Below are 21,296 nucleotides of genomic sequence, written 5' to 3' on the forward strand. Positions count from 1 at the left end.
TGAGATACAACCAGCAAAGCCAGCCCAGTGCAACTGGTACAGCACTGGGTGACCAAGCCTCTCCCTACACACTCTTTCCTCCAGTAGTCCACAGTAAACACAAATACTCACTCTGAAGGACTATTGAGTAATCTGGTGACGTTTCTTCAACAGGAATGACAACCACATTAAAGAAAGAAAAAAAGCGATTACTACTCAAAACAAAATCCTCTTTTATTAAGAGTACTTCTGATTAAACATACAGAACTCAGGTTGCTATTTAAAATTTTTATTGTTCAAAGTTTTTCCCTCAAGGACGGTAACGCTCAGTGCATATTATATGGAAGGATTATACCTCTCAAGTTGTCTAGCTCGTCAATCAGAGCAATACTGCACATACTCAGTGTGCAAAAGAAGGTAATGCTGTGATGCAATTAACATACAAAAACGCACAGCCAGTGCATACATGGTCAGTTCTATGGCCCAGCAATCCAGAGAGTAGCATCACATGGAGAAGTAGGCTTAGCAGCACAGGAATGAGAAAGAAAACACAGTTCCTGACCACAAAAAAGGAGTCGGTAACAGATTCAGAAGACCTGTACAAGTCCTAAGCGTTCCTCCTCCGCAAGGACTGCAAATTTAGCCACTGGCTTGGGAGATTTTCCGAAGCATCCATCATGCTGGGGGCAGGGATGCAGAAGTCTCACTGAAAAAAGCAATGAAACGAGTGATTCTACAGCTTTTACACACCTCCAAATGTCACCATCGCAGGCAGTCTGGTGAAGCGTTTACTTATGGCTGAAAGACAATCTGCTGTAGACTGGCTTCTGCACTAGGGTCTTGGCACCTGTTTGTTCCTCTACCAGCACAAGTAAAACTGAGCTCTTATTTTACACACATGACATGAACAAAGCAGCACATGTAGGTAGCTGCGCCCCTGCTGCCCCCGCCTGTAGGCGTTAAGTCCCTCCAGCACAGCACGTAAGTAACTACTATCACTATCTGACTTCAAACATTCAAGCTCTATACTTCGTTTACATCTGTGCAAAAATACTACAGCCAAGACCCGCAATTCTGTGCCTTTTCATACTCCCCCACCGTTAAGCAAGACCTAAGCAATCATCAGCTTTTCATTATGAACGGTAAGTTTCCTAGACTTTTTTTTTTTGAGAGAGAGTTGAACAAAAATATTGTTTAGAAGTATGTTTGGTCAAGTTTATCACTGCATGTGGTACAATCACACCTGGTTAACTGGCACTCATCAACTATCTTGCAACGGAATGTCAATGGCAGATTTCTTCTTTAAATGAAAAATCCAGACAATTGAGAGGTATGAAGAAAACAGGTCTTAAATCTTTGAAGCTACATGTGCAATCTTACAGAACACAAGCTACAGTTACAGACATAACATCAAATCTTACTAACTGATAGTGCATAAGAACTTAAAAACAGTCAGTGAAACCGGTTCAGCCAGTGACTTCCAAAAAAGTCATGCCTCAACTGCATTATGTGGAGGGGGAAAAAAAAAAATAAAAACCCCACATTCTTAGTCAAGTTTAACACAAAGTTTTAATCTACATTTGAAAAGCTGTTTCATTATATATATATTTACTATGTATAAAATAAATTAAAAAGAGGAAGGAGGAATTAGCTTTGTCTATGCTTCAAATTAACAGGCCAGTAGTTCCATAAATGAACATTTTACCATCTTTGTGGTAAAAAGCTAACACAAAAGTTCAAAACCATACAATACTTATAAATACAAAGAGTTCAAAAGATTTTTTTAAAAAAACAGAATTGAAACATCATTTTCCCTTCCCCTACAATACAATTTAGTTTTGTATGTCGTAGCATTGATACATTTACAGAGTATTTGAATGTCACATCCACATGAGGATTAACAAAGCAGGTAAAAGTGCTAGCGGTGTTAAAATTTAAGACTTCTCCCAAATAACTCTACCTGCTCCTCAGCCTTCTCCTGAAATGAAGGCTATCAACATTCATCACCCAGTTTGAGGTATGGGCAGAAGAAAAATCTGCAATTGGTACTCCCCACCCCACCTTGCCTCTGCTAAAATACAGCAAAAATCTATTGATCTGGCAATTGACAATGGTGGTGCACATCTCTTACCTCAGTTCAGCTTGTAATTTAAACACCATATAAAAAAAGTTATTTTGAAACACAGTATTAATGCTTAACTTAAAAAAAAAAAACATCTTTAAATCTTCTTTGAAGCCACGTTTAAATGTTCTTGTTCCAGATTTAAAGCTTCACATAAACACCAAACAGAAGGATGACAATTTTAAACCAGGAGAGCACCTAAAAACATACCATAGGTAAAAGTGAAATCAATCATCTCTCCACTTCATAAAAAAATGTAGAATCCCTGTCAGCAACAGTAGTACACTCAGAACGAACAAGGTGAAAAGGAGTATCTAGGATACTCAAGAGGCTTGCTACGCTACTTCTCTTTATTGCCCATTCTCTCATTTGTATGGATGGCCACTGCATGACAAGATGCCTGTGATAGTTCTCCATCTTCCTTTCACCACTGCTGCCAGCTGAAGTCGTCATTGCTGCCAAAGACCAAGAAAAATCCTAGGATGGTGGCAAAGATGACTGTATTCCCCGTAAGAACGAGTGCGCACGCGCCCCAGTATATCTGTGAACAAGGGGAATTTAGTTAGACACGTTTGGAACTGAACACTGACAAGACACAAAAGGCAATATCTTAATGTCACATTGCATCATGGACCTGTTGCTGAACTTTGCAAGAAGGTGGTGTCTCATTATTTGTAGCTACACCAAGAAGGCCGGGTTTACCCAAAACAACTTGTCCAATTCCCAGTCAGCCAAGCAGCACGGCAAGTTTCTCCCAGCCGTGTTCCAAGTTCTGGCTAGCAGGCACCCCTGTTTTACTGTAACATCCAAAAATAGGGAAGTACAGCTCGGCAACAGCATCAAACACGTGCAGCCCAGCTATACTTGCTAACCATGCTGTAAGACTTGTTTTAAACAGTCATTTAAGGATGCAGGTCTCCAAAATGCCAGCAGATATCCCAGTAATGAAAAAGGAGGTGCATGTTTTCACAGGAGAGTAAGTGGATTACTCAGAGGGCGTTGTGAGGCATTCAAACCGACCGTCCCAGCTGTTCTTGCCTAAAGAGATTTTAGGAAAGTGCACTCCATGTTTTTTGACTTAGCAGTGCTCTGTGAAATTCACACAAACAAGGTCATCTTTCAAAGGATTTTAGTGAAAAGCCATATACTAGAAAAGATGTAATGCCAACCCAGAAGTTTAACAAATAACACCAATATAATTTAGAGTGAGTGCAAAAATGGGCTGTTTATTTATGCTTCTTTAGCCTAACTACTCCACAAATTGCCTTCAAAGTATTCTGTATGTTTTTATATTTGGTTACTTGCCTGTCAAGCTTTCCCACTATCTCCTATCTCGTTTTCTCTGCATTGCATACAGGCTGTTGGGGTTTATTCCATGACCACACGAAGCAACTGGCACTCGTGACACTATGCCCTGCTTCCGTTTCCAGCGTTAGTTTTTCTAGCCAAAAGAACTCTTTATTCTGTTTCCACTGCAAGCATCCTAAATACGTATTTATAAGAGTTGCTTAGTGCATAAGAGCTTTACTTTCAGTTAAAAAAAAACATAAAGAACAAAGTTTTCTATCAAATAAAAACACAAATCATAGATTGAAATGTTACTAACCAGTTCTGCTCTCGCGAACACTATCGGTAGCCCAAATGCTGAGACGACAATGCCCGTTGTAAGAAATATTGCCAGCTCCTTGCAGGCGTTACTTGTAGCATCTGTGTCATCTACTAATCTTCTTGCTATGCAGTACGGGATGGGAGAAAGGATGTAAAAAAACAGAACAAACAGCGGCCAGTACTGGCTGAAAAAGAAAGGAGAAGAAAAGTTAACTTTAGGAGGAACAGAAAGTAAATCAAGTTAAAAACCAACGCAAGGCATTTTCCCCATCCACTATCCATATTCAGGAAAGACGGACACAAGCCCAGGCAAAGCAAATCCTTTGCTTTGGAACAAGCTGACATTAATCCAACAGACTATGCTCGTGAGCAGCTTCAGCTGACCTCAACAGCAGCAGCAGCAGAGAGGTCACTAACGGGATATTCATAAAGCAAGATTCCACTAAGCAAGCCTGAATCTAACACCACCTCACGGGATGAGCTTAACTCTTAAGTTTAACCCGTCAGCTTCATTTCAGAATTGCAGAGATGCCTCTGTGGAGCCTTCACATCATTTTGCCCTCAAGCTTTCAGTGCACGTGCAGGGAACGGGGTGCTGCCCTCAGCCACCATGGTGCACTGAGGCTTCAGTAAAACTTTACTGCAGTGTTTGGAGGGCGACTGCATATCGATCTCCTTCCTAAGGGTTTGAGTCACCAGCCCTGGTTTTATAACAAAAAAAGCTGGCGTAAGAAAGCTAGTCATGTATGTAGAGAGCTGCAATTCACAGCCACTAACAGGACTATCAACAGGATATCTGATATTTATTTAACATTAAGCAAGTCAATTTAAAACACTTTCTATAAAGTCAGCATTCACTTGCAAAGGATCGAAGCCATAGGGCTAACTTTCAGTCTGCTACTTCACTTCTCCTGGGAACTAAGAGCCACAAATCAACAGATCAGAAGTACCGATGGCAGCTGCAATTACTCCAGACATGACATCACCAGTGTGGTACACTGCCAAGGTTCCTCCCCACAGTCACTGACAGCCCAGCTGCCACTAAGTGGCCAGAGAAAATGCAAATGCTCCCCTGATACTACATACTTGCTATCTCCTTCAGGAGATGTTATCTGCTTTTCAGCCACAGAGGGAAAACATTGGAGGCTTATTAGGATAGTGCATTCTGCAACAGTTCGCAGCCAGGCCTGATAATTTAACTTCTGTTGCCTTCGTTTTTATGGTAAATTAAGTCCTAGATGGTCTTTTTTTCCCGCCCCGGTCTTCTGAAGCCCAAAAACCCCACCTAAAGCCCTCCGACACGCACAGGACTTATCAGCCCAGAATTATGAAAGGCAAGTTGTTCTGGAGCTACACACACGCAAACGGACACGAAGAAGAGGAAGAGAATGCACGTTACTTGTACTGGGGAAGGGCGCATCCCAGCATCAGGAACATCAGCCCGACTGCTCCGCCGAAGGACAAGCTGATCAAGGCTACAACGAGAACACAAACCGACGACAGACGGCAGGCTCAGTAACGATGCATAAAACGCCAACCACAGCCCTCAGATAACGCGACCGAGGCCGTGCCGCAGCGAGAGCCCAGGGCGGGCCCGCCGCGCCGCTCTCCCCGGGACGAGGCGGGGCTCCCACCGACCCCCGGCCCGGGGCGGGGCGGGCGGCCCGGCCTCGGCCGCCCAGCGGAGCGGGGCTCGCCGGCTCCCACGGCGGTGCCGGCCCCTCCCTTCCTCCCGCCCGAGCCGGGCCATGCGGCCGCTTCCCCCTGACCCCTCCTTGCGAGGGCCAGGGCGTGGCCCCGCCGGCGGGGGCCACAGGGCCGCCCTCCCCACGCCGGCCCGGCCACCGTAGGGCCTCCGCCGGACAGCGGGGCGCTCGGCACCGCGCATCCCACCGGGGGAAGCGGGGAGGGGGAGCCACCCCTCCCTCCTGCTCTCCACGCACCTTTTATGCCGGCCATGGCGCCGCCCGTCCCGCGAGCCACACCGGCGGAGGGGCGCGCGCCTGGAAGCGGAACAGGCTCGGCCGAGAGCGGCTTCCGGGAGGGGAGCGCGCAGGCGCCGAGCGCGCTCCGGCCACGCGACGCGCTACGTAGTGCGCACGTGAAAGGCCTACGGCGCCAGCCCCGCCCCCTCCCCGAAGCGCGGGAAGCCGCCGCGCCGTCACGCGCAACACAGGGCCCCTCCCTCTGCGCGCCGCTCCCTCGTCACCCATTGGCCCTGAAGGCTGCTGGGCGGGGCTTCAGGGCGGCACCAGCGGCTCCGCCCCTTCCTGTAGAGTCAGCCAATGAGAGGCGCTGTGCCTGGGAAGGAGGGTTGAGTCACCTTAGTGCCGTCATGGCTGCCGCCGGGTGGGCCCAGGTCGTCTCCGCGCTTTTCCTGCTCTTCTGCGCCGCCGCGGGCCCCGCGTGGTGCTGGGACCAGCCGGGTAAGATCCGCGGGGCTGGGGGTGTCTGCGCGAAGCCCTCCTGGCTGGCCGAGCCCCGCGTCCCTCGGCTGCGCCTCCCGTCGCCATGGCGGCGGGGCGGGGCCGCGGCGGTTTCTATCGCCCGCGCGCTGCGCAGCGCTGCCCGGTGAGCCGTGGCCTGGTTCGGGGGAGGGAGGCCGCCGGGGCCTGCGCCGAGAAGGGTTTTGGTTCGGGCTCCGTCTAAATTGGCGTGTGCCGCAGTAGCAGTCCCGCTGTGCGGTCAGTGGTGGATAACCCACCCAGAGCCCCCTCCGAAGGAAGCAGGGAACGCTGCCTTGTTCCTTTCGGCGCCTCTGACGCTTCTTAGAGCTCTTGAAGAAGCACGCTGCTGCGGCCTTTGTATTGCTGGCCGTTTCCTGAAAGGAGGCACTGGTGGCTCAGGGGAACGCACCTGGACAGACGCTGACCTTTGCGCTGCCTGTTTCAGGGAGGGTCCTGCTGAGGGAGGTGCAGGCGCTCACTCTCCACAGAGGTCAGTACACGACATCCCGGCGGACAGCTGCAGTTCCTCAGTTACAGTGCACAGGAGGCGCTGCTGGATGTTCCCATGTCCCTGAGGTTGTTCAGTGTTACAACAAAGGTTGGGACGGCTATGATGTACAGGTAACTTTAAAACTTGTTAAACGTTTAGTGAAATCGTATTCTCCCAGACTTTATAACTTTTGAAAGAGAAGAGAGTAATGGGCTAGGGTATCAGTTCACTTTGCTTTTTGTTAGAGGACCTTTGACAACTCAAACTTGACCAAAATACTTTTTGGGTTTTAATTTTCCAGATCTACTGTAGGTATAGCTTTGAAATATTCCTGAAGGCTCTAATATAAAAAACAGTGCATAACAAACCTTCATTGGTTTTAATTAAAAATGTTACTTGAGTTTATAAAATCAAACTCTTGTGAATCCTAGAGGATACTCTTGGTTCGATATTGCTGCGTGGATTTCCAATTTTTATTAGAGTAGAAAGGGTTATAAATATTTGCATCACTTTAGCTCTACCTTTTAAAAACTAAATTTCAGACTAGATGACTTCCTCTTGCATGTCACTATGTCAGTAAACAATCTTGCATTTTCATTTTTTGTTAGTTGTTATTGAGGCTTCTGCCAATAGATTAACCAGGAATCAGGGCTGAAGATAATTGTTAAAACTGATACAGTATTGTAAAAGTACAGTAAAATTTTAATTGGCAGTTGCTACCGCTGTCCTGAATCGTTAATTTCGAAACTCTTTTTTCTCCCCAAAAGAAATGCACGTTACTTACAGTTAGAGGTGATACCTAAGTTCAGATAGTTCAAGGAAACATGAGACTGAGGAATCTGCATACATTCAACTGCAGAATCGCAGTCTGATTGTTGTGTGTTGCCTGATCGTGTCTGTCGCAGTTTCTTTTGATTTCCATGTGGGCACAAATGGGATTGGGTGCACTGCATGTCAGGCTTCCATATCATCTTTTTGTAGCTGCCACCCAGTTCACGTGGGACAGGCATTTATTAAGTAGCTGTTGCACAGGGCACAGGTTATTTTTAGAAGTATTCCTATACCTAAAGAAGGGGTATTTCGAAAACCTCTTCAATGAAGAAAAACAAAATCTTCCAGTGTTGTAACTCCTCTGTGTTCTGAAAGATCAGGATTTTTTAGCTTCTAGAATTTTAAAAACATTCTTAGCTAACGTCAGATTCCTAGTCCATTTCAAAATAAGGCTGCTCAGAAATTTCTTACCCTGTGGCATTTAGATGAGTTGTTAGCAATTACAGTTTTATTTCAGAGCATATTTGGGGAAGCAGATGGGAGTTTTCATCTCTGGAGCAGGAGGTTTTACTTTGTGTCGTGTTTATTTTTTCAGTGGCAGTGCAAAGCAGACTTGGAAAACACCTACCGTTTTGGACAAATGGAAGTGAGCTGTGAAGGCTACGATTATCCGGACGATCCTTACATCTTAAGAGGCTCCTGTAGTTTGCTGTTTAGGCTAGAGCTGACGGAGGAAGGTGAAAGGAGAGTGAAGAACTCTGGAAGCTTTGGCTCTGGCTATTATCAGTCAAGGAAGGATTCTTCTGATTTTGATACTGGAGTGATTGTTATAATCGTTCTTCTGGTTCTCGCTTTTGGAGCGTACAAGCTCTTCGTCAGTAACAAAGAGCCTCAGCAGATTTTTGGTGTGGATTCACTAGGCCTTCCTGGCAGAGTCAGCAGGCACCTCTCCTCCTCCGGTTTTAAATACAGCTTCACAGGTAAGGCTCTAAGCCTTTTATAGTACTCAAAAGAGCAAGCAGGATGTCCTGCTTTATCCGCAGTAAGTGCAGGTGGGGTAGACTTAAAACTAATGCATTGACACTTCACTCTGCTGAATTAGGCTGCAGAGCTGCAGCCAGCTTTGCATCCCATTCTTTGTTCAGAAGTGAAAATGAGAAGGTGGTTTCCCACAGGCTTTCAGGGCAAGCCGTGCAGCAAGCTGCCCTTGGAAAACCTGTCTCGCCATGCACTGCAAGTGTTCTATTCATACTCCGTGAAATACAAGGATTGTGACAGGGAAGAATAATTTTCTTAAGTAGTCTGAAAGAGAGGTTAGTCTCCCGCAGGCAGAAGCAAACTCGTGCCAAAGTAGCGCTTGGAAACTTACAAAAGGATCTTTCAGCCATTGGGCTGCTGAACCCTGATTCCATTCACAGAGCAGTTGATGGGTTGAGTATCATGTACCTTTTTAACAGGTGCTTCAGTGTCGTCCCAGTGGTTGAAAGGTTTGGTTCCCAGAGCAGAGAACAGTGCCTGTGAACTATCATTAGAGGTGCAGCACCTGAATCTCATGTGGTGCCTTTTGTCTGAGTTTGGGAATTGTGTAAGCAGTGCTAGGAAAATATGCCTTTTTCTTTCCGGAAAACTGATGACTTTGTCACTTAATAAATAGACTGTCTTAGATGGTCATAGTTGTCTAAGGGAAATAAACATTATTCATCTGATGTCTGACCAACTTGTTTAACCCTGTGAATGTGTGAAACACAGCACTGGACCTCAAATTATATTCTGACAAGTTGCAAAATCTCCATATTTTCTTTGTTTTGTGAGATAGAGAAAGGATTCTATTCAGTAAATAAATAGCAAGGATTAAGGGTTTTTAGTCAAAAGCTTGTATTTAGTAAAGCTTGTTAATGCTTTCTTCCGGGTTTGCTCAAACCACTCGGCCAACAGAGGGTGCCAGTATAACTCTTTTGGATACCCTTTCGCAGGGCATGTGCAGCAGAAAATTAAAGGGGTTCTGCTTCTGTATTGCTAGTGGCTTTGAAAATTCGTTGCCAGGTAGTTATTTCAGACCTGAGACCGTTTGTCTGTGCTGTGTGTGCATCAGTGACCTTGTGTGTGTGTGTGCCACTTGCCACTGGCCTTACTGCGGTGGCTACTAAGAGCCCTGGTCGTAACACAGGGCTCTGTCATATTTGGCACAGGCAAAACAGATAAAGAGTTACTTTCTTTTTTTTCTGTCCTGTTCCTTGTCCATTAATTGCATCAATGCAGTTGTCATTGCAGGAGTCTGAAATCCAGCAAGGGTAGGGCCTTGAAAATATATTTTCTTATTGTTATTGAAAATTGAGACACTGAAAATACACGTTGGGAGACATATGAGGCTGAATTAATGACATTTTAAATAATGAAGTGTCAATGATTTCTCCTTAAGTTTCAAACGAGCAAGGAGGAAAACCTCCTGAATGTGGAGCCGGCTTAAAAATATTAAGTGTTAGGCTACTTCTTGCATTTAGTGTCTGCCTTAAATTTTCGCAGCAGAGCAAAAGCACATCTGCGAGTGTGTATGTCCGTGCGTTCCGGGAATGTCTTAGTCTTTGAAAATCTGGACGGTAATGAAAAGCAATGTTGTTCACTTATTGCTGTTAATATTTAATTTGCCTTGTTTAAAATCCCCTTAACGTGCAGAATGTGTCCTGTGAAACTCGTTTAGCTAGACTATCTTAATTAAATTCTGCTTTTTCTCTTAGTGGTTTGACATGATCGTTAATGTTTACTCTAGATATTTCAAGAAAAAATGACTCAGTTTTCTGAGTCAGTGTTTACCGTGGTGCTTTTGAACAAATGAGTTGGTTCATCTCCTCGATTAACATTGTTTTTACAGTAAATGAAGTACTTTTTTGTTTGTTTGTTTCAAATCAGCATAGCTTAATGGGTGTATCATCCCAATAAGTTTGTCTTTCTCCCAGTGCATTCAAAATGAAATTCAATATCAAATCCAATGTAGACAAACTCATTATTTATTTGGGTTTTTTTTTTTTGTCTTCCATGACCTTAAGCAATCCACACCAGTTTGAAGGCAAACCAGGCCCTGTATAACTTTTACATAAAAAAAATCTCTACTCCACCTGTCTAAGTGGGTGTATTTTCAAGGAAACCGTAATGTTCTCCTCCTTCAGTCCTTGCCTTTTACACCTCCTTATGTGTTAAACCTGTGGTTGAGCTTATTCTTGCATTCTTGTTCTTCTCTAGACCAGAAAACGGTTCCACTTTGGTTTTGCATTTTCTCTTTGTGTTTCTAACTGGAAGACGTTTAGTTCTGAGTCAGAACCTCGCGTTATGCAGGTCACATCTAAAAAATCTGTGACTCTCCTCCCCCCACACCCCACTCGATATGCTTGCAGTTTCATCAAGGTATTTGTCAGGCTCGGTGACTCATGCGTGATAAAAACTTTGCAATGTGATTGCAGTTAGCATGTCTTTTGATAACAAATTCCAGACTAGGATTACCAGAAACAATGCGCGGTAATGTTAGCCGTCAGGCTGAGCCACTGTGGCCCAAACTGTGCAGCTGTTCTGGGTGAGATTAGGAGCCCTGTGTCTGAGTGGTTACTTCACTGTTTGGTCTTACGTACTTGATTTCTGTTCCTGCATCTGCCTCTGGCCTGCTGTGTGACCTTAAGGAGATTAAACATAGAAAAGGAAATGGAAGAAAAAGTAATTCCACTTGTCTGTTTATAAATCTGCAGGCAGGGACTCTTCGCTGTGTTTTGCAAACATCAGGGCTGTGAGATTCAGTGGAAGACATTTTTTAACGTAAAACTCTTTACATTATTTAGTGTTTGTTTCTGTGTTTTTTCCTGCTTTTCAAACTGAGGCCTTCCAGGTTAAGCTTGATCAAGAATCTACCAAAATCTGGAGGAGTTATTGTCTAATTTTCTATTAGATTGAACAGGGGAGAGTCTTGCTGCAACAGCTGGCCTGAGGATTAGCTGCCACTAACTGATACGTTTTCCATTTTCGTTTTGTTTAAGAAGGCAACGGCTTTGGGACCTATTCCAGTGATGGAACCCATTCACAACCGGGATTTTGGACTGGATTAGGAGTAGGAGGCTTGCTAGGCTACTTGACTGGCAGTCACAGGTAAAATATGCATGCTATCAGATTTTAAGTATTTAAGCTTTCAGGGGGTATGCCGTAAACTGTGTTGACATTGTTTCTAAGCTTTCAGGCCTGTATCATTCAAGCTAGAAAATCCTACCTCTAGAACTTTTAGGAGCAATCTATAGCTCCAGTGCAGAGACATTTTAAACATGTTTTTGGGGAGGAAGAATTGGGAGTCCTCAAGTACTTCATTCTGCTTTAGCTTGTTACTCTGACCTGGCGTGATGGCCTGCAAATTTAAAATGAGCATTTTAAACATCCATCTGCAGACTGCCTTAAAACACAGATAATAATATTAAGCATAAAACCGTGGTGTAGATAGGTCTCGTGTATCAGTGTCATCTTTCCTAAAGTCAGTCTGGATGGCATCCGCTCTTCTGTGATACTCAGTGTGGTCAGATCAAACAGCCTTTAGTCTACGGTCTCCTAATGGCCCGTGTATGGAAATCCAAGAGGCATGGTTTTCCAAAGGATTTTTAGGTCATAGGTAAGTAGCGTTTTGGAAAAAACATAACACAAACAGCATTCAAAGCAGTTTCAGACCTGGAGTGAACATTTATTGATCATATTGCTGAACGCTTTTATACATTTAAAATGCATTAGGTTTAGATAAACAGTTGAAAGGGGGCAATTGCTGCCATTTTAGGCTTCACTAGAGAAATGTGTGGCTTCCTGTGGCTCCTGTAGGGAATCTTTTGAGCCCAAGGCGTTTCCTCTGTTTATCAGATAACTGCCTGTTTATCAAGTCTAATCCTGTAGGAGTGCAGTAATGTAACAGATTAAATATAACCGCATATGTTTTTATATATTGAAAGGCTGGGAGTAAGAGAGTATGAGTACAGGAGTGTGTTAAAGCATCTTCCTCTGTTGTAAAGCTTTTTAGTAATGACAGAAGCCTTACCAGGATTGCCTGTTTATTAAGGAAGCAAAACTCAGGACATAAGAGAATTTCTAAAGTGTCTGAAATGCAGTCTTGATCTCATAGAGTCAGTTAAGGTGAAACTGGGATGGTGATGCCATCAGCAGTATACATTTTCTATAAATTCACTTTAAGTAGAGGTTAGAGTTTGAAAGGTCATATTTTATTCTATTAACCCTGGTGAGAATTCTTAACAGGTATAATGTGTTAAAGGTTGTATTGACTTGATATTTCTTAAGTCTTGAATACATTACCTTTGTCTTAATGTCTTTAAGCATTGTATTTATGATTACCTACATACAAGTTTGTTCCTTTATTTCCATACTTCCCTCCACCCTACCCCCATTTCAGTAGCCGCCTCTTTCTGTTCAGGATTAGAGGCCTAACTGAATATTTCAGTCCAAATACATGAACAAGCTTCCTAACTTGGGCTTCTTTGTTTATAAAAACAGTCTTTGAAAATAATCAGTGAGTCAAAGGTCATGATGTGCTAGTCTTAACAACTCCTTCAAGAGAGTTAACAGAACAGAGGAATATTTTCTTTTGTCCCACATGGCTGGGACAGGTGTTGCCAAAATGCATTTAAGCTTCAGATGTCAAATGTACTTTCTTGTCTGACAGAATCTAAGGTAAGAATTTCAGAGAGAAAAAATCCCTCATTTGTAACTATTAGAATTGCTTATCCTGAAGAATGAGGTTTAACTTTGTTTAGAAGTCTACAGATGTTGTGACAACACTGGATATCCTTGCTATCAACATATATGTTAATTATATTAAATAGGGATATTTCCAGCTTTGAAACAACTGCCTCCTTACAGTTTTCCCTCAGAGATGCAGTCCTCTTGTTGTTTGGAATGGTGATTCCTTAAGTTTTTATAAGGGAACTAATGAAGCTTTCCTTCTACTCTGTTTCCCATCAGAGCACAGCCACATTCCTCATTTTACAATATGTGGACAGATCCCAGAGATGCACCTCCAATGAACGCGCAGTCAAGAAATTCCACACGAGACAGCAGTTCAGGAACAAGAACTGCTTCTGGTAAGGCAAAAGACCTCCTAATCTCCTGAAGCTCAAGAGACTTGGACCTATCAAAAATACACAGATGTTAGTTGCAGTTCAGCAAGCAGTCTTTGTTTTCTTTTTCCACTTGGTACAGGTGGACATGTAACCATGTCCCTTATTGCTGTTTCCTGTGGAAGTAGGGCAGCATTGTGGGGCATAAATCCGCATGGGCCTACAATGGGCACGGTACCCCCAGCGCCGAGTTTGTCTTCATCTGCAAGGTGCATTAGTTTAAGGAGCGCTTTAGACATGCCCTTCTCTAGCACACATGTACAAACATGATTTCTTTGTAGAAAGCAGGTTGTCTAATCTGCAAGAATAGAATATTTTTCAGGCCACTTAGCTCAAGAGTTGCTTGCTGTTCTACTGTATGTGAATACCTCTTGCTTACCACTTTAAGCTGTTTTAGAATGGGGAAGAGCCCAGTGGAAAGGCTGTGGTGGAGCTAACACTTTTTTTTTTTCTCCTTTGCAGGCTTTGGGGGCACAAAACGCAGATGAAATCCTTGATGTTATTACATCTGAGTGATTGAACTAAATCTGTCTTTCAGAAGCAGGTGTGAAGGACTAGGCAAAGACTTGCTCTCTTTCTCTGAGGAAATGTGGGCTGTCACTCTTGTTTAGGGTATCAGAGGTTCTGGAACATCCACTATTTCACAGCAGCAGCTTCTTATAAGATACAGAATAAAGTCATCCAAGTTAAGAAGCATGATATTACTGTGCCTATGTATCTGTCTGTACTTGAGGGATTATGGCAACGGTAGCCTTACTAGATTTTCAAAGCAAGTAGCTTACTCATGTTCTGGGCTTAATTTCATTTAATCCAGAATCTGAGTTTTTCTTTTCTTTTTCTTGGTGATCCAGCATGTGAAAGATCTTGTGTGTAATCCGCCTGATATCTAAGAGTGCTGCTCTTTGAAGCTACTTTTGTTTGTCTTTGTAAAATTCATGTGAACATTACTGTAACTGCAGTCAACTGCTCAGATGGGTGTTGGGGTTTTTCCTTAGTGTAAAAGAACAAAATTGTATGTAGAGAGACTAGTACTAATATAACGTTTGTACCTGTGCTATGTGAGTATTGGAGCCAAAATTTGCAGATTCAAGGACACTCCATGTTTTAGGGTTCATCCAAGTGGCTGTGCAAACCCGGGAGATTTTTTTGTGTGTAAATTATGAAAAAAATAATAATAACCTGAAATGAAACAACATGTACCTTCTCTAATTAGGACCTTCTTCTGGAAGACTGAGATAATTTAAATTCAGGTGGCTACAGACACTTTGCACGCATTGAGACTCCAGATTTTTCCTTTTACAGCGAATGTTAGCAATGCTGTGAAAACTTCTGATGTGAACTGGCTTACATCTCAGTCCCTGTCTGTCCTGCCAGATGTGTCCGGGACACAGTAAACCAAAAGTGCTTCTCACAGACGGGAAGGGAGCATTCTTAATCCAAAGCTGGTAGTATCTCTAGAAGATAGCAGGCCTTGAGACTAGGCAGAGAAAGGAAATTCAAGGTGTAATGGGATATAAACTTTCCCAAATGTACTTTCTAAAAAGAAAGTGCTGCCAAGAAGTGGAAAGTGGAGAGGCCTTGCTTTGTTCTGTAATGACATTTTGTGCTCTGTGAAGTGTCATATAGTTCTTGCGTGACTGTCTCTGCCCTGGGACAGGCATTGTTGAAAAAACAGAAATTTCTCAGGAGTGGGGGTGGTGGGAAGAGTGAAAAATGGGCGGCTTGACCACTGGGTCTTCTCCAGAAGTCACCCTAATACAGTTTAGAAGTGTGTGTGTGCAGCTTTTCTATGCTGGCAGCAGCCTGAGAAGCATAGCTCTCATCCTTGTGAAAACACTGTGTCTGGGAATTGATGTAAACTATGACAGCAAAAGCAAGAGCTCTGTTTTGCTGATACAAGCTGCTTCTCCACAAGGAGATTTAGCAGGTATGGTTAGTCTAGGAAAGTGACTTCAGTGTTACTCATCAAAAAGCAACTCTGTCCATTTGTGAGTACAGAAATAATTGGCTCAATTGATAAAGCCCGAGTCAATGTTTGGCTTAAGCAACAACAAAACAAAAAATACATAGAAATCTTTAAGAAAGTTAACAGAAGCTACAAAGAACTGCAGAGCTTGCTCTGAAAATGTGAAAATCTGATAAAATTGATAACTTGAGGATAAAGTAGTGGTTTGCTGCTCAGAGCTGCTTGAGGATTAGGGGGAAAATCATTAACAGCCTGTCTATCAACCTAGAAAGCAGGGAAATGGCACAGACCTTACTGATGGCCTATTAGAAAGTTTTATGAGGAAAAGTATATGATAAATATTATCTTTTTGACCATAGCAAAATAATGTATTTTAAACGTGGAGTTTTTACTTATTTCTAAGTTTATTCAGGTTGAAACTTGCCCCAGTCAATACTCTTTGCCAACTAATTACGTAACAATGAAACTGAAATTTTTGCTAACGGGGTAGCTTGAAGCTCAAGTTTGCTCTTAAAACATGACGAAATGTTTTAGACAATGTTTTCATTTGTATTTGTGGTTTCTGCATGAAATGCAATTTGATGCATAAACCTGATTAATTACCATAGTTTCTGAATCTGATTGTAGAATATTTTTGCCCCTTCTCTTTGTCAAAGTAATTAAATAAGTGAGTAAGGAGTATTCTTGTCTTTAAAGCACTCTCTTGAGGCCTGCAGGGATGGCGCTGTCTGTTTTTCAGGGTTGGCTGTGTCTCATCACCAGCTCCCAGCCGATGTAATAACAGCCTTTATTCCCAGATGCAGAGCTGGTAAGCTGTATGTTTTGTTGCAACAAAATAGAACAATACTGGGAATAGAGTTATTTTATTGATTGGATTTCAATAACAAAATACTGGACGATGTAAAGGAATGAAGGATTTCTTGTCAATGAAGGTTGCCACATCTGAGTCTGTAGAAAAACTCCATTATGTTGGCGAGTTCCTGGTTTTACAAAGCGATTAGCTGAGCCTTTCAACCATCGCTGCTACTGTTCCCAGTTGTGGATATAGCAGAACTCTACCCTGGATGTAGCAGCTGACGATCTGCTGTTTATACTGAGAATGTGTCACTGCTGACAGAGACATGGTGTACAGACAGAGGCAGTTCAGCTTCTTGGCAGTGTAATGTAGGGTTAAAAGGAGGCCTGCAAATTCTGATATCAAAGTTTCCTTGATCTTTGATCGGGATGTTGGTGAGGCTTCTGGAAGAAAAGAACTCATGGAAGGCAGCTGAGAGGTCGTACTGGTGAGAGACCTTGAGCTTCTTCTGAACGTGTCTTCTGGAAGGACCTAGTCTTCCTTCTGCTCCCGGACAGGGTTTTGGCAGCATCTTCACAGCAACTTCATAGTTGCAAGGCATATGTAAATGCTTAAACTGTTAAATGCTGTTGTAGGATAATTACAATTCTACTTGGCACCTGGGACTAGTTCTGCTTACACTGTGACATGGCTTACATCCTCACAAAAAGCTAAAGCTCATTACAGGAACGAAACTCTGGTTTTACAGCTGACTTCCCCCGAAGCATGTGATGAAAGAAAAAAAGATGCACAGAGATAAGCTTTCTCCATGCCACTCTGTCTTGTGACTCAGCTCCCAGGTCAGATCTTGGCTAGCTCTGCAGATTGTCATGCTATGCAACTTGCTCTTTTCTCTCAGTGCAAGGTGTGTGTTAGACTTGCCAGCAAGGCGAGATGGTATGTTGTTTTTTTTAAAAATAAGAATCTTCCGTGATCATCACTTTACATTGCTAGGTTCCCAAAAGGAAATTAAGCCCTGGTGGCATGATTTCCAGCACTAGGAGTTGTTGCACAGAGAAATTGCTGGAATAAAGTAGCAAGCAATACCTGCCTGCACAGCCATCTCAAAGCTGAAAATGCAGCGTCTGTACACAGTGTGTCCACTTAGCACCAATTACAATTGTTGTAGTTTTCCCTCCTTAGTTAAAGCGAATTAATATTAGTTCTTGATAATTTCAGACTAACTATCAATCAGTGATTCTGGTACAGAAATAGCCTAGCTGCTCCACACTAAAGTATAGAGCAAAATCACTAAAATAAAAAAAAACCACACCAACCCTCTCATGGCAATGCAGTCTGTACCAACAGACAATGCTGTTGTCTCATGTTGCATGTAATGAAACGTATGTCAGGTCCCTTACGCTCCTGTACCTATTGGGGCAGTTCAGGGTTAAGTGCTGCTTGGGAGAGGCTCCATATCCATCAGCATATTTTGCTGAAACCTTCCTCTGGGCTGATTCTCTTACTTTTGCAATACCGTGTCCAACTACAGTAGTTTTTACTTTCTGACATCTCCGTTTCTATTGCAGCTGTATTTTGCTAGTTCTAATGAAAATAATCAGCAGATTCCCTTTGTGTGGCCTGTACTTCTTCTCTCCCACTGCCTTCCATCTTATAGTTCCCTCTGTTCCTGCTGAGTGTCAATGTTTCTTCAGCAAGGAAGTGACAAGCACTTGCAAAAAGTACATTGAGTTGGGAATGGAGCAAACCATCAGGCTGTGAATTGACCTTGGTGGGCAGTATGTCTGTGAAAATAACTTTTTTCAGCCTTCTGCCAGAGAAGAATTTTTGTCAAGGGTACAGTATTGGCAGCTGGTGACTGGGGCAGATTAGAGACTGGTGAACTGACAGCGTGAAGACCTGAAAACATCCTCTCCATCCTACCTGAGGAATGAAGAAGGCTTGTGCTGTTTCGTATAACCAGGAAGCTGGCCTAACATGTGCTAGCTCAGCCGCTCCACAGGCATGCCGTTGCAAATCCTGTAGCTAGGTGTATGTTTAAAGGTATCAGATGCTTCTGAAAATGCCCCAGTGCTAGTGCCAAGCACAAGAAAGGGGACTTGGCCCTGCATCCGTGTTTCTTTCCCACTGCCGTGTGTCTTGGAATGAGCTGAGAAGGACAGAAATGGAAAAAGCACCAAGGAAGCAAGCATGGTGAAGGGTAGCAAGTTTACACATGCGTTAGCCAAAGCCAGGCTTGCAAGTGAAGTCTTTGTTCTGATACGTCCTGTCTGCTCCCTCTTCTCACACAACAGCAGGAACTACCAGGCAGCTCTAATTGCAGTTGTATCAGGATTATTTTACTGGGCTTGAAAGTTTCATCCTGCATCCATAAAGAATTCCTAAGGGCAATTATCAGTGATATGTATTGGCACTTTTTGCTCTGAGGACCATCTGAGACATAGCCTTCAAACTATCCACTGTGAAGTTTGGCAGAGACAAATCACCACCTGCTTAAAGACCAGGTTCTCCAAGTTACCGCACAGGGAATTTTTGCTCATTTACTGGATTTCCCTTGGCTTCCCTGGCACTGAGATTCTTGTGCAGTCTTTGCTCTACAGCTGTACTCGGATGTCATTGTACAGCGTCCTCTGAGTCATGGCCCTGAGATCATGGTCCCTGCTAGCCATCTTCTGTAGGCATCGTGTGCCCTTGTAATCAGCATGCGGGGATGTATTTATTAAGGCAGCACTGGAACAACCGGCAATCCAAAACACCGTTTGCCGCTGCTGAGTAATGAGAGTTATTCATCTCCCAGTCTACTCCTGTAGTCGTTTTCACGTCATTTAGCAGCTGTAAATGCATCACATCTGCTTTAAAGGACAGAAAAGAATTACGGTTGAGGAAAAAGGAAAAGCGTAATGAATGTAGATAAAATGTTGGAGATGGAACAATTCTGCAGAGCTGACCTTCACACTGGGAATACTTTATCTTTTTCCAGGAGGAGGAGTATTTTATTATTGTTGTAGATTTGTATAATTCCACCAGTGCTTTCTGCACCACTCCAGCAAGAGTGGGAGACTTAGGACTGTACCAGGTTTGGTGTTCAATAAAGTTGGACCTGTTTGGGGCTCTCTGTAGTTTGATAGACGACCTGCAAAGAACTGGCAGCAGTAACAAGTCAGATCAGTGCAGAAAGTCATGTGATTGCAAGCATAGAGAGAAGCAAACTGATCTGTGCCGTCTCCAAAATAGAGGTCAAAAATCAAGCTCCAAGTAGGCTGAAACAGAAAGTTTTTCCTGTCTGTGCATTTGAGTCAAGATCCTGTTCAGCACCAATCGTCAGATGCTGCTGACACCTCCTGTCAGCAGCAAGGCTATTTTCCTTACGTAGGCAAATCCTGTATCCTCATCCTGACTATTAAAAACCAGCCAGGCTTCCTGGGTCACAGTGCAGTGTAATTGTCTCTTGGCAAGCTTGGCTGCTCAATTCTACACGCTGTCCTTCCTAACAGGTGGAAGGATTTATTTCCTTTTTAACAAGGAGCTGGGGATTAGGCTGTAGCCGTGTATAGAGCTGAAACGGTGCAAACATAAGCGATGAGAGGAAGACCAGGCTTGAATCAAGTGACCCAGTTTTACCCTAGATACTAATGCATTCCTGTAGCTCAGCTGATGCAGCTGCTAAGAGAAGTTAGGATTTGGACAGATAACTGAGTTTTACATTGCAAGGCTGCTTTGTGCGTAACGGAGAAACAAGAACTTTCTGCAGCAGCGGAGAAAGAAACGCAACACAAACAGTCTCCAACAGCGTTCAGCCCAGGAAGAGCAAGGAGTCCCAGACAGGAGCCGGTGAGCGTTTCTAGCCTGAGTGTGCTACCGAGGCATCTGTTCCTCTCCAGTCTTTGTTGCTCAAGCACCTGAGTGGCCTCGTGGAGCAATGAGTGCTACCACTCAGCCTCAGCTTGGCGGACCCTCCAAGCCAAGAGGCTGTGGCGAGGGAAGGTTGTATTGATGACCTTTGGACAGCATGTCAGGAGAGGCCCGGAAGGACAGCTGAGCTACAGGAATGTTTCATGCCCTGGAATGACGAATGAAGCAAGGGCAAGGAACAGTCGGCAACAGACGACTTTGAAAAGCGATGTAGGATGCTCTAGCGAAGCCAGTCGACATACCGGAGGGTGTTCTCGTGCTCCGTGCACACTGAAGGAGCTGCACCCTCCAGTCTGCATGTGGCTTATGAAGACACTCACACATTCAGCTGTTGGGTCAGGCTGTCCCTGCTGTTCTCATCCTCTCCTCCCAAATGTATGGCCTAACCATATGTTTTCACAATCTTACCAGCTCAGAGATACGTGCAGCTCAAAATACAGGCTCTCTGGTTTAGGAAACTCCTTACTGCGGCACATTGTTAAAGGCCAAAACCAAAGACGAGGTGGAAAGGATCAGACGATTTCTTAGGGGGTAAACACATCAGCAGCTGAGCCATTATGTGACTTTTGGCTCAAAAATCCCTAGATCTTGAATTCCAGAGGCAGAAGGTGTTAACGGCCTCCATCAGAGTCAGGTTACTGCGGGAGGCGGAGCTTTCCTCCAAGGCAATGTGACAGCTTTTACATCCTTATCTGCAAGGAGTCTCCTGGCACAGCCTCCTGGTACAGAAAGGTAATGCTGGCTGAGGATTCGGCACTTTTCCCAGGACAGTTCACTGAAATTCTGCTAACAGCATGCCTGCAATTGCACTAGAGCTTTCGTATGTGGAAGGAGAGAAGAGCACGGGTATTTTGCATTCCTGTCACAATATATGTTCTTGGCAGAAAATTTAAATGTAGACCAAACAATAATAAAGTTACAATAGTTGGCATCCCTTTATTTCAGCGTTTCTATTAGAGTGATGGTTTGAATAAGAGGATACCCTTACTGCATCAGACACCTTCGCGCTGGCAGACCACACTGGTAGACTGTTGTCCCCAGCACGGTGTGCCGGGAGAGCTG

General features: G+C 43.8%; 2 protein-coding genes across 3 annotated transcripts; one reads left to right on the forward strand and one right to left on the reverse strand.

The window, feature by feature from the left end:
- Nucleotides 1-227: 227 nt before the first annotated feature.
- On the reverse strand, nucleotides 228-5,726 carry LEPROTL1 (leptin receptor overlapping transcript like 1). 2 transcript variants are annotated; one of them, XR_015222151.1, is made up of 5 exons: nucleotides 5,653-5,726; nucleotides 5,109-5,184; nucleotides 3,708-3,894; nucleotides 2,312-2,642; nucleotides 228-685 (listed from the first exon to the last, which is right to left on the reverse strand). XR_015222151.1 is itself a non-coding variant. In XM_086611572.1 (4 exons), exons 1-4 carry the CDS (start codon nucleotides 5,666-5,668, stop codon nucleotides 2,526-2,528), a joined length of 396 nt encoding a protein of 131 aa, XP_086467698.1. In that variant the 5' UTR covers nucleotides 5,669-5,726; the 3' UTR covers nucleotides 946-2,525. The 2 variants fall into 2 exon arrangements, 1 of the variants encoding a protein (XP_086467698.1); XM_086611572.1 differs by lacking the exon at nucleotides 228-685 and having other exon boundaries at nucleotides 946-2,642.
- On the forward strand, nucleotides 5,667-14,224 carry SARAF (store-operated calcium entry associated regulatory factor). The gene is given in 8 exon segments (XM_086612506.1): nucleotides 5,667-6,135; nucleotides 6,602-6,777; nucleotides 8,013-8,322; nucleotides 8,325-8,365; nucleotides 8,367-8,397; nucleotides 11,437-11,545; nucleotides 13,406-13,524; nucleotides 14,023-14,224. Coding segments are annotated over 8 exon segments (1,281 nt in total). The 3' UTR covers nucleotides 14,049-14,224.
- The last annotated feature ends 7,072 nt before the right edge of the window (nucleotides 14,225-21,296 follow it).

This window comes from Tauraco erythrolophus, chromosome 5, assembly GCF_009769465.1.
Source record: "Tauraco erythrolophus isolate bTauEry1 chromosome 5, bTauEry1.pri, whole genome shotgun sequence".
Lineage (NCBI taxonomy): Eukaryota > Metazoa > Chordata > Aves > Musophagiformes > Musophagidae > Tauraco > Tauraco erythrolophus.